The sequence below is a fragment of the Galleria mellonella genome, unplaced genomic scaffold, assembly GCF_026898425.1.
Source record: "Galleria mellonella isolate WM207_F2 unplaced genomic scaffold, CSIRO_AGI_GalMel_v1 utg55, whole genome shotgun sequence".
NCBI lineage: Eukaryota > Metazoa > Arthropoda > Insecta > Lepidoptera > Pyralidae > Galleria > Galleria mellonella.
The window spans coordinates 3,584,943-3,597,054 of NW_026442115.1; the positions used below are offsets into that span (position 1 = coordinate 3,584,943).

A 12,112-nucleotide genomic window follows, 5' to 3' on the forward strand; every position below is an offset into this window, starting at 1 on the left:
TAGATTACAGAGACTTAGATCTAAAGCATGCCGTAGACTAAGAACAAAGAATTACATAGAAGGAATGATAAAAAACTATAAATCACATGGTTATCTCCTTTCTCTTTACGCAAATATAATTAGCAAAAATACGACGAAAAATGCACCATCAGTTGCTATTTTTCTCAAATCGTAGCAGGTTAGTGTATAGAAAATGTTTGATGTGTCAATTATTTGTCAATGACAAATTTCACATTGGAATGTAGCCAAATATATTCAAAATCTTTTACGCGTAATGGCTTTGATCTAAACTAATTTCACTTTTATCCAGATTTCACGTAATTTGCATTCCAAGGCAGTCTTTGGCCTCTCCTAAATTTTTTATCTTAAAAGCTTTTCCAATTTTGTCTTTAACTGATTGAACTCGTTTTAAATCATTTCCAAAAACATAGAAATCATCTACATAAAGTCCTATCGCTATAAAGTATTTTCCTGATCGCTTCAAATATACGCACGGATCATATTTAGACCTTTCAAAACCAATATCTATAATGTAAGAATCAATCTTCTCATTTCAACATCGCGCAGCCTGTTTTAATCCATAAATAGCCTTTTTCAACTTACATACTTTAATAAGGTTTTGAGTGAATGCTTCTGGTTGTTCCATATATATATCTTCATTAAGATCTCTAAAGATAAGCCATTGTTACGTCTATATGATTAATTTTTAAATCCATTTCAGCTGCCAAGGCTATCAAAAGTCTCATAGAAGATAATTTCACAACTGGAGCAAAAGTCTCAAAATATTCTTTACCCCACTTTTGCGAAAAACCTTTAGCCACAAGCCTCGCTTTGTGACGTTGAATCGAGCTATCAGTATTTGTTTTAAGTTTAAAAACCCATTTGCATTCAACAACGTTGGCATCTCTAGGTTGATCAACTAGTTCCCATGTATAATTTGCTATCAAAGAACTGTATTCGTCTTCCATTGTTTTTTGCCACAGCTCTCTATCTGAACGTTGTTAACATCTTGTACAGACACAGGGTCAACACCATCAGACATATAAAAGTTATAGACCATATCCGGATCTCTCAATGGATATCTTCTTTTTTGAGTCACCAGCCTTGTATATTATTTCGATTTCTTATACCTTTTTTAGCTGATTCTGTAGAGTTAACCATAATTTCACCTTGTTCAGTACAAATAGAATCATGGAATATCTCATCCACGTCTGTTGTGCTTGAAACATCTTGGTGTACAGGTTCTGTGTGTAGTTCCTGTGTGACCTTTGTAATATCAATAGATACATATATATTCTCAAGATTTCAAAGACTTTTATTTTCACATGGAACCGCCACTACATCTAATGTTATTGGACTAATTTTAAAAGGATTTTTATTTTCTCGACCTATAGAACTCTATTATCTTTTTATTAAATATTGCATCACGAGCGACTATAAATCGCTTTAGGTTGGCCCAGTTCAAGAATTTATAACCCATATCACTATATCCAATCATTGCCATCTCTATTGTCTTTGAATCCATCTTCTTTCTACTACCATCTTTTATAAGGACTTGTGCAGATGATCCAAAAACAATAAGATGAGAGAAATCAATTTTCATACCAGTCCAAACTTCTTTAGGAACTTTATTTGAAAGAGCCATAGTGGGTGATCTGTTCTATAAATATATAGCACAATTCAAAGCTTCACCCCAAAATTTCTGGTCAAAATTATTATCATGCAACATGCATCTAACTTTTTCAACTATCGTCCTATTAGTTGGTTTCACTACACCATTCTGTTCTGGTGTGTAAGGTACAGTTTTCTCGTGTTTAATACCGAGACGTTTTAAATAATTTTGAAATTCTTTATTTGTATATTCTGTACTATTATCACTACGAAGTCGCTTTATTTTCTTACCAGTCTGATTCTCGACAAAAGCAACAAACGAACAGAATTTAGAAAATACTTCAGTCTTAGATGATAACAAATATCCGAATACCTTTCCACTAAAATCATCTACTAGAACAAGACAATATAACCCCTTCTTTAAACCCGCTTGAATCAAAGGAATTCCTGATATGGAAACACTATTATTATCATAAAACGAACAGTAATTTTTGTCAAACACTACCGTATAAATATTCTCTGTTATTTTACTTACCGACAATATATTAGTAACGAGATTGGGTACGTATAAAACGTTTTCAAAATCTACCTTAGTATTACGATTTTCATGATTCAATTTTACTTTAATCTTTCCTTGACTTTCAGAAATTATTTTATAATCATCAGCAGTTGTTATAACTTTCGAAATATGTGATTTGGTTGGTCAAGAAGAGATTTAATTGAATTCATGTAATATGTAGCACCAGAATCAAATTGTTGGTTGTTAATAATGCTAATGGATTACCAGTCTCATTGTTAGCAATATGCCCAAAAAAATCGACCTCCACGTGGTCCCCCCTGGAAACCATCGTGCTGAATTCCAAGTGAATTCATCTTAATTCTAATTCTATTCTATACTTCTAAAAGGCTATTCTATTCTAAAAGGTTAATTGACCTGCTTTTTTATTCTCACCCATCATCTCTCACTGGAGCCCCGTCAGTGTATACTGATGCGCGGGCGGGGTTACCATTCCATTATCATCCATAAAAAAAAACTTGCTTTTCTCTGCATTGTCCGGTATAAAATCTTCATTATTGACACACTCCCACAAATCTAAGTCAATAAAAAACATTTGCATTGAGAATACCCACGATCCTTAATTGGATTGGCCGATATAATATAAATAGCCATGACACTCCGATTGATGCAGACTTTTCTTCTCAACTTACTCAATCAAGTACCATATCTTTTTCTTCAGCGTCATCTGTAGAACTTAGAAAAACTTCATCTACTAACTCAATCAGATTTAAATGATCTTGTTCGAGATTTAGGACTCTCCAAATCAAAGGCTCAACTTCTTCGATCAAGACTTAAACAATGGAATTTGTTAGAGGAAAATACAAGGGTCTCATATTTTCGAATAAGACATAAATAGTTTGTTACTTACTTAACCAAAGAGAACGATTTGGATTCCTGATGAACCCAAAGAATGGCGACTTTTCATTAATTCGTCTAAAATTAGTTTAAAAGCTGTCCTACTTCACAATGGCAATATATATTTTACAGTTTCTCTCACACATGCAACAAATATGAAAGAAAATTATGTAAATATGAAGTTGTTATTGGAAAAAATTAAATATTCACAGTATATGTGAAACATTTGCGCTGATCTTAAAGTTGTAGAAATGTTAACTGGCCTTCAAGGAGGATATACAAAATATTATTGTTTTTTATGTGAGTGGGATAGTCGAGCGAGAGATACACTACGTAGTAAAAAGCTGGTCACGAAGAACGAATATGATGCCTGGTTTCTAAAACGTTAGTGAAGAACCTTTAGTTCCAAGTGAAACAATTTTTCTCCCTTCACGCCATATAAAGCTGGGTCTTATAAAGAATTTTATTAAAGCCATGAATAAGGATGGTAAAGGCTTTAAGTATCTTAAGACAAAATTCCCGCGAATCAGCGATGCAAAATTAAAAGAAGGAATCTTTGTGAGTCCCCAAATACGCGAGCTCATGAAGGACACAAATTTTACAATAAAACTGAAAAAAAAAACCCGAAAAAGGGCATGGACTGCTTTTGTCGAAGTGTGCCATAATTTTCTAGGTAACAAAAAAAGTGAAAACTAACTTATTTCTTCGTATAAAGACCTAGGGTGTAACATGTCTTTAAAAATTGGACTCTCACTTGGATTTCTTCCCACCTAATCTTGGAGTAGTAGCAGATGAACATGGTGAGAGGTTTCATCAAAAGAGGCGCTACAACGAAAAATGGTCAGAAGGAATGTTTGCTGATTTTTGCTGGTTTAATCGGCGTGAAACTCCACTTCAAAATATGAAAAAAAAGAAAACCGCAAAGTAAAATAATATTAATAAGTAATAAATATTTATAATATGCGTTTTAATGTTTTTTCATGGTTTGTATCCAAAATTATGATAATAAATAAATATATGATAAAAATATAATGTTAAAAACGCTATTTTATTTAAAAATTCCATTGTAAAAAAATATAGGTGATAGAAAACTTTTTTATTAGTGTAATAATAGCAAACTACACTGTGACGTTGAGTCACTACATGTGAAAATCATTTAATGGTTGATCACTAGCGATATCACAGAGACAAGAAAAATAATATTTCTCGTTGCATATTATGATTTAATAGTAGAATACAAATTATTTCAATGTCTACTCTGTAGTACGTACCTTTACCAGTTTTTCAGTATAATGTACTCTGTAACCTTAACTTAGTTACTTGATGATTGTTGTCTTTATTCTCAGTGAACTTTGGATTTACTACCTATAAAATTTGATAACAATAATTATTATCATATGATCATAAATTTTGGGTAATTATAGCTGTACCAAATGTCAATATACAGCGATTAGATATTACTTCGGTACTTGGTATTACTACTACACATATATGTTTTGTGGCATAAATTACCGGTTTATTTGTATGTTTTTTGCGTTCTAAATTTAAGAAATTATAATGATACGTTCAAAGCTTTTATCTAAACCAATAAGCAGCATGTATCCATTTAATGTGAGTGCAAAAGAACTTCATAGTGGCAGATTAAATGGAAAAGTAGCAATAGTAACTGCTTCAACAGATGGGTAAGCAAATATATCTTATGTATGTTCATTTTAAATGTGAATAATTAATCATAACATTTTAATTGTGTGGATTTTATTATTAGCATTGGTTATGCTATTGCTAAGAAACTGGGAAATGAAGGAGCATCTGTAATAGTTAGCAGCAGAAAAGAAGATAATGTGAAAAATGCTGTTAAAAGTCTACGTGATGAAGGTATCACTGCTGAAGGAGTTGTTTGTCATGTGGCCAATAAAGAACAAAGGAGAAAGTTGTTTGAAGTTGTAAGTTTTTAATATATCTTTTACTTACAGCAATAAATTACTACAGCACTATATTTTAAGTGTCTGCACTCTCCTTTTATACATATAACCTAGTAAATGAAATTACAACCATAGTGAATGTATACAATGCAATAAATTAATTCATAAAATGGTATTAGTACCTATAGTCTTAGAGTGCCCACTAACCCTTAATTGTAATTCAAGATAAAAAAAAAAGTTTAAATTATAGATTATTTGTTACTAAATTTTTTCATAATAAGTGGATGAAAGAGAAAAGGAAACCTTTAACTCCCCCATAATAGGAAAAATGGAGGAAAATTATAGTCTTTTAAAAATCATTAAGTTTATTATCAACCATCTAGTATCAAGCAAATAACACTGTAAAATTTGGTTTAATTTTTTTATTTCTTCCCCCCCCAACTCTCTGGCTTATAACAAATACTCCAGTATCGGGCAAACAAATTGTGTTGGCAATTTTTTTCATTGATTGGCAGGAGGCTCCGACCTTATTTGATACATATTCTTAGTAATATTTAAAAGTCATATTCAATTTCAATTACAAAGCTTTTATTTATTAACCATAAATATCAGTGAAAGCAAAATTCAAGACTTAAGATTATAGAGCATGCATTAAACAAGAAGCTTCTAATGTACCTTGAAACCAATGATCCTCTCAAAGACTGCCAAAACAGATTTTACAAAAATCAATTGACTGGAGACCTTCTTGTATATGTTACACATACTTGGGGTGAGATACTCAAGAACCACGGGGAGACCATTGCAGTATCTGTTTATATATCAAGGGTTTAGCATGACAGTCTTGTTAGTAAGTTTCTGGGATATGGTGTAGCTCTCAGATTATGCATGGGTATTTCAGATTTCTTGAGGAAGAGTCTTTTCCTGACTATGAGCTGATATGATGGCATTAGTTATATTCTAATGTAGTTAATCTTCTTCGATAGAATGAAATACCATGTTGTAAAAGATAAGATTTTATCTCTATGAACTTAAGCTTTTTAATAAAATAGATTAGTAATTTTTGATAAGGATTGATGTTGTGTCCAATTATCTACTATTATGTAGGTATTTTATAAATTTGTTTTCAATGTAGGATTGTGATGTGATATAGGAAGTAAGACTGAGTCAAGTATTAATTAGAATACCTAGTTTTTTTTTGATGGGTGAAAATGGAATGGTACCTTACCTGCGCTAACAGTATACGCTGGCAGAGCACCAGTGAAGAGAGATAGATGAAAATGAAAACAGGCCAGTTAGTCCTTCATAATGAATTCATCAGGAATTAACCATGATAGTTTCCAGGGGGAACCGTGAGGAGGTCGACCTGGTTGGGTATATTGCTAGCAATGGGATTCTTAGTCTCCATTATTAACAATCCCTTTCCCCCCTAGAAAACCTAGTAGGTACACAGGTACTCCAGTATTCAATATTTACTTAAATTTCTAACAGGATATTCAAATAGATATTTATAATACTCCAATACTAGTGCTTGAAAAATTAATAAATGACTAAACTTTTATTATTTTCATTAAAATGAAGGTTTAGATATCATTTTTAAAACTACTTGAGTAGGTATTTGTCTGAGACCTCAAACATACCTAAGTCAGAATTGTATATTTTTAATTAAAAGTATTAATTTATTCTGTTCCTGCTGTCACTAATATATTATTAGTGACAGCAGTAATATACTAATATATTATATTATATGATTAAATGAATGCTATATTGTGCATACTGTGGTAATTACAGGTTGATAGGTAGGTAATATGATGTACAGTACAGTCTACCCGCTATGGGCATACAATATTAAAATTATAAAAAAATATATATTACTAATATATAAAAAATTATAATAAATATTTGCCAAGTTGTTAGGATTTTTGTTACTTTTTGATGTAAAAACTACTAAATAAATTTGAATTAAATTTGATGGATAGGTTATATCCTAATTTGTCTAATAAAATGTTACTAGGGCTAAGCTGCGAAACAAAGTCCTTTAAGTGAGAATATATGTATATATATGCGTCAATGAAACATTACATAACATAAACATTATTTACCTACTCATTGTATAACCATGCATTTACGTCAAAATTACAATGGATTATTCTAGTAGGAAAAAATTGGAATTTGAACTACAAGTAATATTTTAATGTTTCTGTCACTGCAGTCGCTATCGTTAGAGTATGCAGTGGTAGATGACGAGTAGATGATGCGATATAATTAAAAAGAAATTGAACAACTGAATGTATATCAAACATACCCAATATAATAAATGAGCGTTTTAACATTATCTAAAACATAAACATATCAAGTCGACCTCGCGATCCCTCTTGAAAACTACTGTGGTTAATTCCTGGTGCAATTTTTTTTACAATAATAGAACATGTGATCCTGATCCCGAGCGAACACAGAAATAATATATATCAATGAATGCGATTATCAAAAAAGAGAATGTTCTACTCTCAATGATAGGCCGTACAGTGCTGACTTACTGGCGGGAAAGGGATTATTAGTAATGGGTTCTAACTGACTCATTGTTGGCAATTCACCCTACCAGGTCGATCTCCACGCGGTTCCCCCTGGAAACCATTGTAGTTAATTCTAGTGGAATTCGTGAGGTATAGATAAATATTTTTTTTATTTCAGGCTAATAATAAATTTGGTGGCCTGGATATCCTTGTATCAAATGCGGCAGTAAATCCAGCTGTTACACCAATTCTAGAGGTAAAGTGGAGAATTTTTAAATATAACTATGTAAAAGAAATAAAAAAGAGCAGATTCAATAACGTTTATTAGGACAAAGTAGAGTGATTAAAGTTTGATGCAAAACTGTAACACAGAATGCATAGAGATCTAAATAGAGAAAATGGACAATGTTGAGCGTTTTGTATGGGGACCGGTATAGACATAAGCAGTACCATGGACATAACAGAGTATACTGTTTCGCCTATGATATCCCCCATGACGTGCCATTCCTGAGGACTCTAGTGTTATTCCTCTGTATTTTGTAAAATGCGAAAAAGATCAATTCTCTCCTACATAACATCGAACATCACGCGTTATTAGCTATTTCTAAATATCTGTGACAGAATGTGTTCATATAAGAGGTAGCAAACGCAACATATATATCCGTATCAATACGAACGTAACGTGTCATGCGCACTTTTACAATATTTTCTGTAATGTATAATAATAAAACTTTTTTAGTACAAATAATATTTATAAATGAATAAGTAATTAAAAAATAATATAGAAAAAATATATTTGACAATATATGTAACATAATAAAGTGTCTAGCCAAAGCATGGCAGATATAATAATTCTAACAAAAAGGTTATACAATCAGTTAGTGTACTCCATTGAATAATACCTTTCCATTATACCTTAATTTAATATTATTTTATTGCATCTAATTTATAACTGCTTGAGCAATGTCTGTACATATGTCCCGGAAAGGCAAAAAATAATATGAAGTGTCTTAATAAAAATAGTTGTATGCACGTTGTTCCAACAATACGCAAAAACTTGGACCAAATTGGAATCGGTCTTAATATTTGTACATAACATTAGTTTTCCTACTTCCAAAATCTACGTTTTTTTTATGCAACTCAAAATGGCATCCAAGCTGACGGACCACCTAATGAATTATGTTAAGTGACGGTAAAGATTCACCATAATAAGTATTATCAAGAGACTTATTCATGTCTGTGAAGGCTCTTTTTTGCGTAAAAAGTAATGTTTCGTCAACACTCGAAAGCCACTTGTTTCCATTTGAACATCTAAAGAACGACTTGTCGCGTTTAAACGACTGACAACGCAACATAAAACAACAGTTATAACTGGTATACTAGTATTACCACTTCTTTAATTTTTACTGGGCTTATCAATCTGCCCTCGTATTTGGGTATTTAATTAATTTATAATAATAAATATTAACATCAAGTGCTCACCCATTTTTTCTCTTTGTTAACTGAAAATAATGTCTTTTTTAATCCTTATGTACAGATACCTGAAGAAGCATGGGATAAGATATTTGATATCAACGTGAAATCCGCGTGGTTATTGGCTAAGGAGGCATACCCAGAACTCATTAAAAGAGGCGGTGGGAGCATTGTATTTATTTCGTCAATTGCTGCCTATCAACCTATGTTTGTAAGTGTATAAACTTAACATTCCATATAGTTAACAAAAATAAAATTATATAAAAAATACAGCCTGTGTTTTATACACATGCAATCTCAAGCCGAAATCGCAAGTTCGAGATCTCGTGCCACTAGAAACGTAGATCTCGCGCAGTCAAAATCATGGGTACCTACCTGCCAATTGGGTATGTACCCAAATAATACTAATACCGATAAGTAAAAGTCGAAAACTGAAACTGAACTGAAAACTACTGCAAAGAAGGTTTAATACCTGAAGAAGCATGGGATAAGATATTTGATATCAACGTGAAATCCGCGTGGTTATTGGCTAAGGAGGCATACCCAGAACTCATTAAAAGAGGCGGTGAGAGCATTGTATTTATTTCGTCAATTTTATCAACCTATGTTTGTAAGTGTATAAACTTAACATTCCATATAGTTAACAAAAATAAAATTATATAAAAAATACAGCCTGTGTTTTATACACATGCAATCTCAAGCCGAAATCGCAAGTTCGAGATCTCGTGCCACTAGAAACGTAGATCTCGCGCAGTCAAAATCATGGGTACCTACCTGCCAATTGGGTATGTACCCAAATAATACTAATACCGATAAGTAAAAGTCGAAAACTGAAACTGAACTGAAAACTACTGCAAAGAAGGTTTAATCTTTATAATCATTTACTTATAATTACAAATAAACATTATATTTATAATTACAAGATATATTCACATGTGACAATTAGTCAAACCTAGGGGTGTTGATGTTTTTACGATAAATCCAAATTTATAAACGAGTGAAATCTGAGTATTGTAATTATTTTAAATTATGTTACAGCCTCTAGGTGCATACAGCGTTAGCAAGACAACGTTGCTGGGCTTAACTAAATCAATCGCCTCTGAAGTAGTACATGACAATATTAGAGTTAATTGTGTTGCTCCCGGAATTGTTGCTACGAAATTTGCTTCTGCGGTAAGTCTTCTTTACTTCCTAAGTACTTGCATAGTTACATGTGAATTTTATACCGTCTTATCTAAGGTACTTTCGTATCCATGGTATGCTTTCATCTATATTATATGTAGAATTGAAACGTTGCCTTTTTCAAATTGTCTTTTATAATTAGGAAATTTATTACTACTAATGTATACACATTGGCCTTGCTACAAAAAAGCTGAGAGATTTCTAAAAATACAAAAGGCATTTAAAATTTGAAATACTATTATATATATATATGTGTGTGTGTTAGTTTCTCTGTGGATTTCATGAGTTTCATTATGGAATATAGCATATTTATTTAGTTTATTGATCATTACCAATTATTATATTTGATGATACTTTTTAAACGATTGTGTTTATTCTCGTATGTATTCCATATAAATAACAATGTCAAGATAAAACTCGGTTTATTTTTAAAATGAAATAATTCTATTTTGGAGAAATGAAGTACACTCTTTTTAACGACAAAATTATGCAAAAATGTTCTTTGTTAAAGTGATACGAGGAAGATTTACTTAGTCATTAATTATTTGTCCCAAAAGAAATGTTAAATGAAAATCTACCACATGTAGCATATATCTACTGTGACATGCCTTTAACAATAGCAAATCCAAAAATTTATCATTGCTAATTACAACTATTTTATTACTAACTATTGAGATAACCATTGTAGATTCAAGGACATCTATTATTGTATTAATTTTTTTATTGTAGATCACAAGCTCGGACGCGGCAGCAGAGAAAAGTTTGTCTATAGTGCCGATGAACAGATTTGGGAAACCTATAGAGATAGCAAACGCAGTAGCTTTTCTGTCGTCTGACGAGGCCAGTTACATTACAGGTGAAACTGTTGTCGTAGCAGGTGGAGCTGTTGCTCATTTATAAATCGATATTTTTTTTTTATCAACTTTAATATAAGTATAAAATTTGTCAAACTACAGGGGGCTTAGACAAGTGATTAAATTTCTGAATACATGTAGATACATTACCGCATGCATGAAGAAGATGGATAACCATCTATAAGTTCACAATTCAGGAGATTCCTATTTATTGTTTTTCAAGCTGTAAAAGTAATGATTATTTTACGATATTTATGTTCTCAAATATCACATACATACAATTATATTTGGATTACTATAATAATTAACAAAAGTATTGATAGTATTTACACCTTTTTCATCAATAAATTTTTTTTAAATATATTTTAAAGCTTACTGTGTTACCTTTTGAGAAAAAAAAATCGTTGTTTTTTCTGCTGATACTAATATAATTTCATAAGTAGTGTGTTGATTGTTGGCACTTGGTGGAAATTTGATTTCATGAGCATTGTACAAGCATTTGTTCATGTATAACATGTTCGACTAAATAACAGAGTACGATTAGACAAATTATTGTTTGTCTTGACATGAAAGTCATTATGATGGTCTCAGTGAATTATTCTTGTTAGTCCTAATGTAGTTTTAAGGTGATAATGTTGTATTGGTTCATATGGTGTCTTAAGTTTATTGTTATAATAAGTGCCTATGTATCAATTAAAAGTTATTTTTTACATTATTAATTATTAAAGTTGTTATTTACTACTGAATAACATTTTGTTGTGTTTATATAAGGGTTAATTAAATTATACTAGGATAAATCCATCCAAAAGAAAAATCATTTTCTAATTCTTTTAGAAAATATAAAGAAAATTATCACGTCTCGTATGATATGCAATTATAACGGAAAAATACTGATAAACATACATGCATGAACATTTATAGCACAGTTTTGCAAATTATGACAATATTGTCTTGTAATTTTTTCTCTTTAAGTATTTATCCTACTTACATATTTATAAAAACTTATTTATACACAGGCATAAAAATACCGCCAGGGGTAGTGTTAGAAATTTAATATAGGTTCCTTTTATGACATGTGCATCCATTAAGTAAGGATTTTTCAAAATTTTCACAAGAACTGAAAACAGAACGACTATACGAGCGAAT

General features: G+C 31.3%; 1 protein-coding gene across 1 annotated transcript; it reads left to right on the plus strand.

Moving 5' to 3' along the window:
* The first annotated feature begins 4,326 nt into the window (after positions 1-4,326).
* Positions 4,327-12,054, plus strand: LOC113521501 (dehydrogenase/reductase SDR family member 4). Its single transcript, XM_052898959.1, has 6 exons — positions 4,327-4,707; positions 4,791-4,968; positions 7,636-7,713; positions 8,995-9,141; positions 9,969-10,103; positions 10,842-12,054. Exons 1-6 carry the CDS (start codon positions 4,583-4,585, stop codon positions 11,010-11,012), a joined length of 834 nt encoding a protein of 277 aa, XP_052754919.1. The 5' UTR covers positions 4,327-4,582; the 3' UTR covers positions 11,013-12,054.
* The last annotated feature ends 58 nt before the right edge of the window (positions 12,055-12,112 follow it).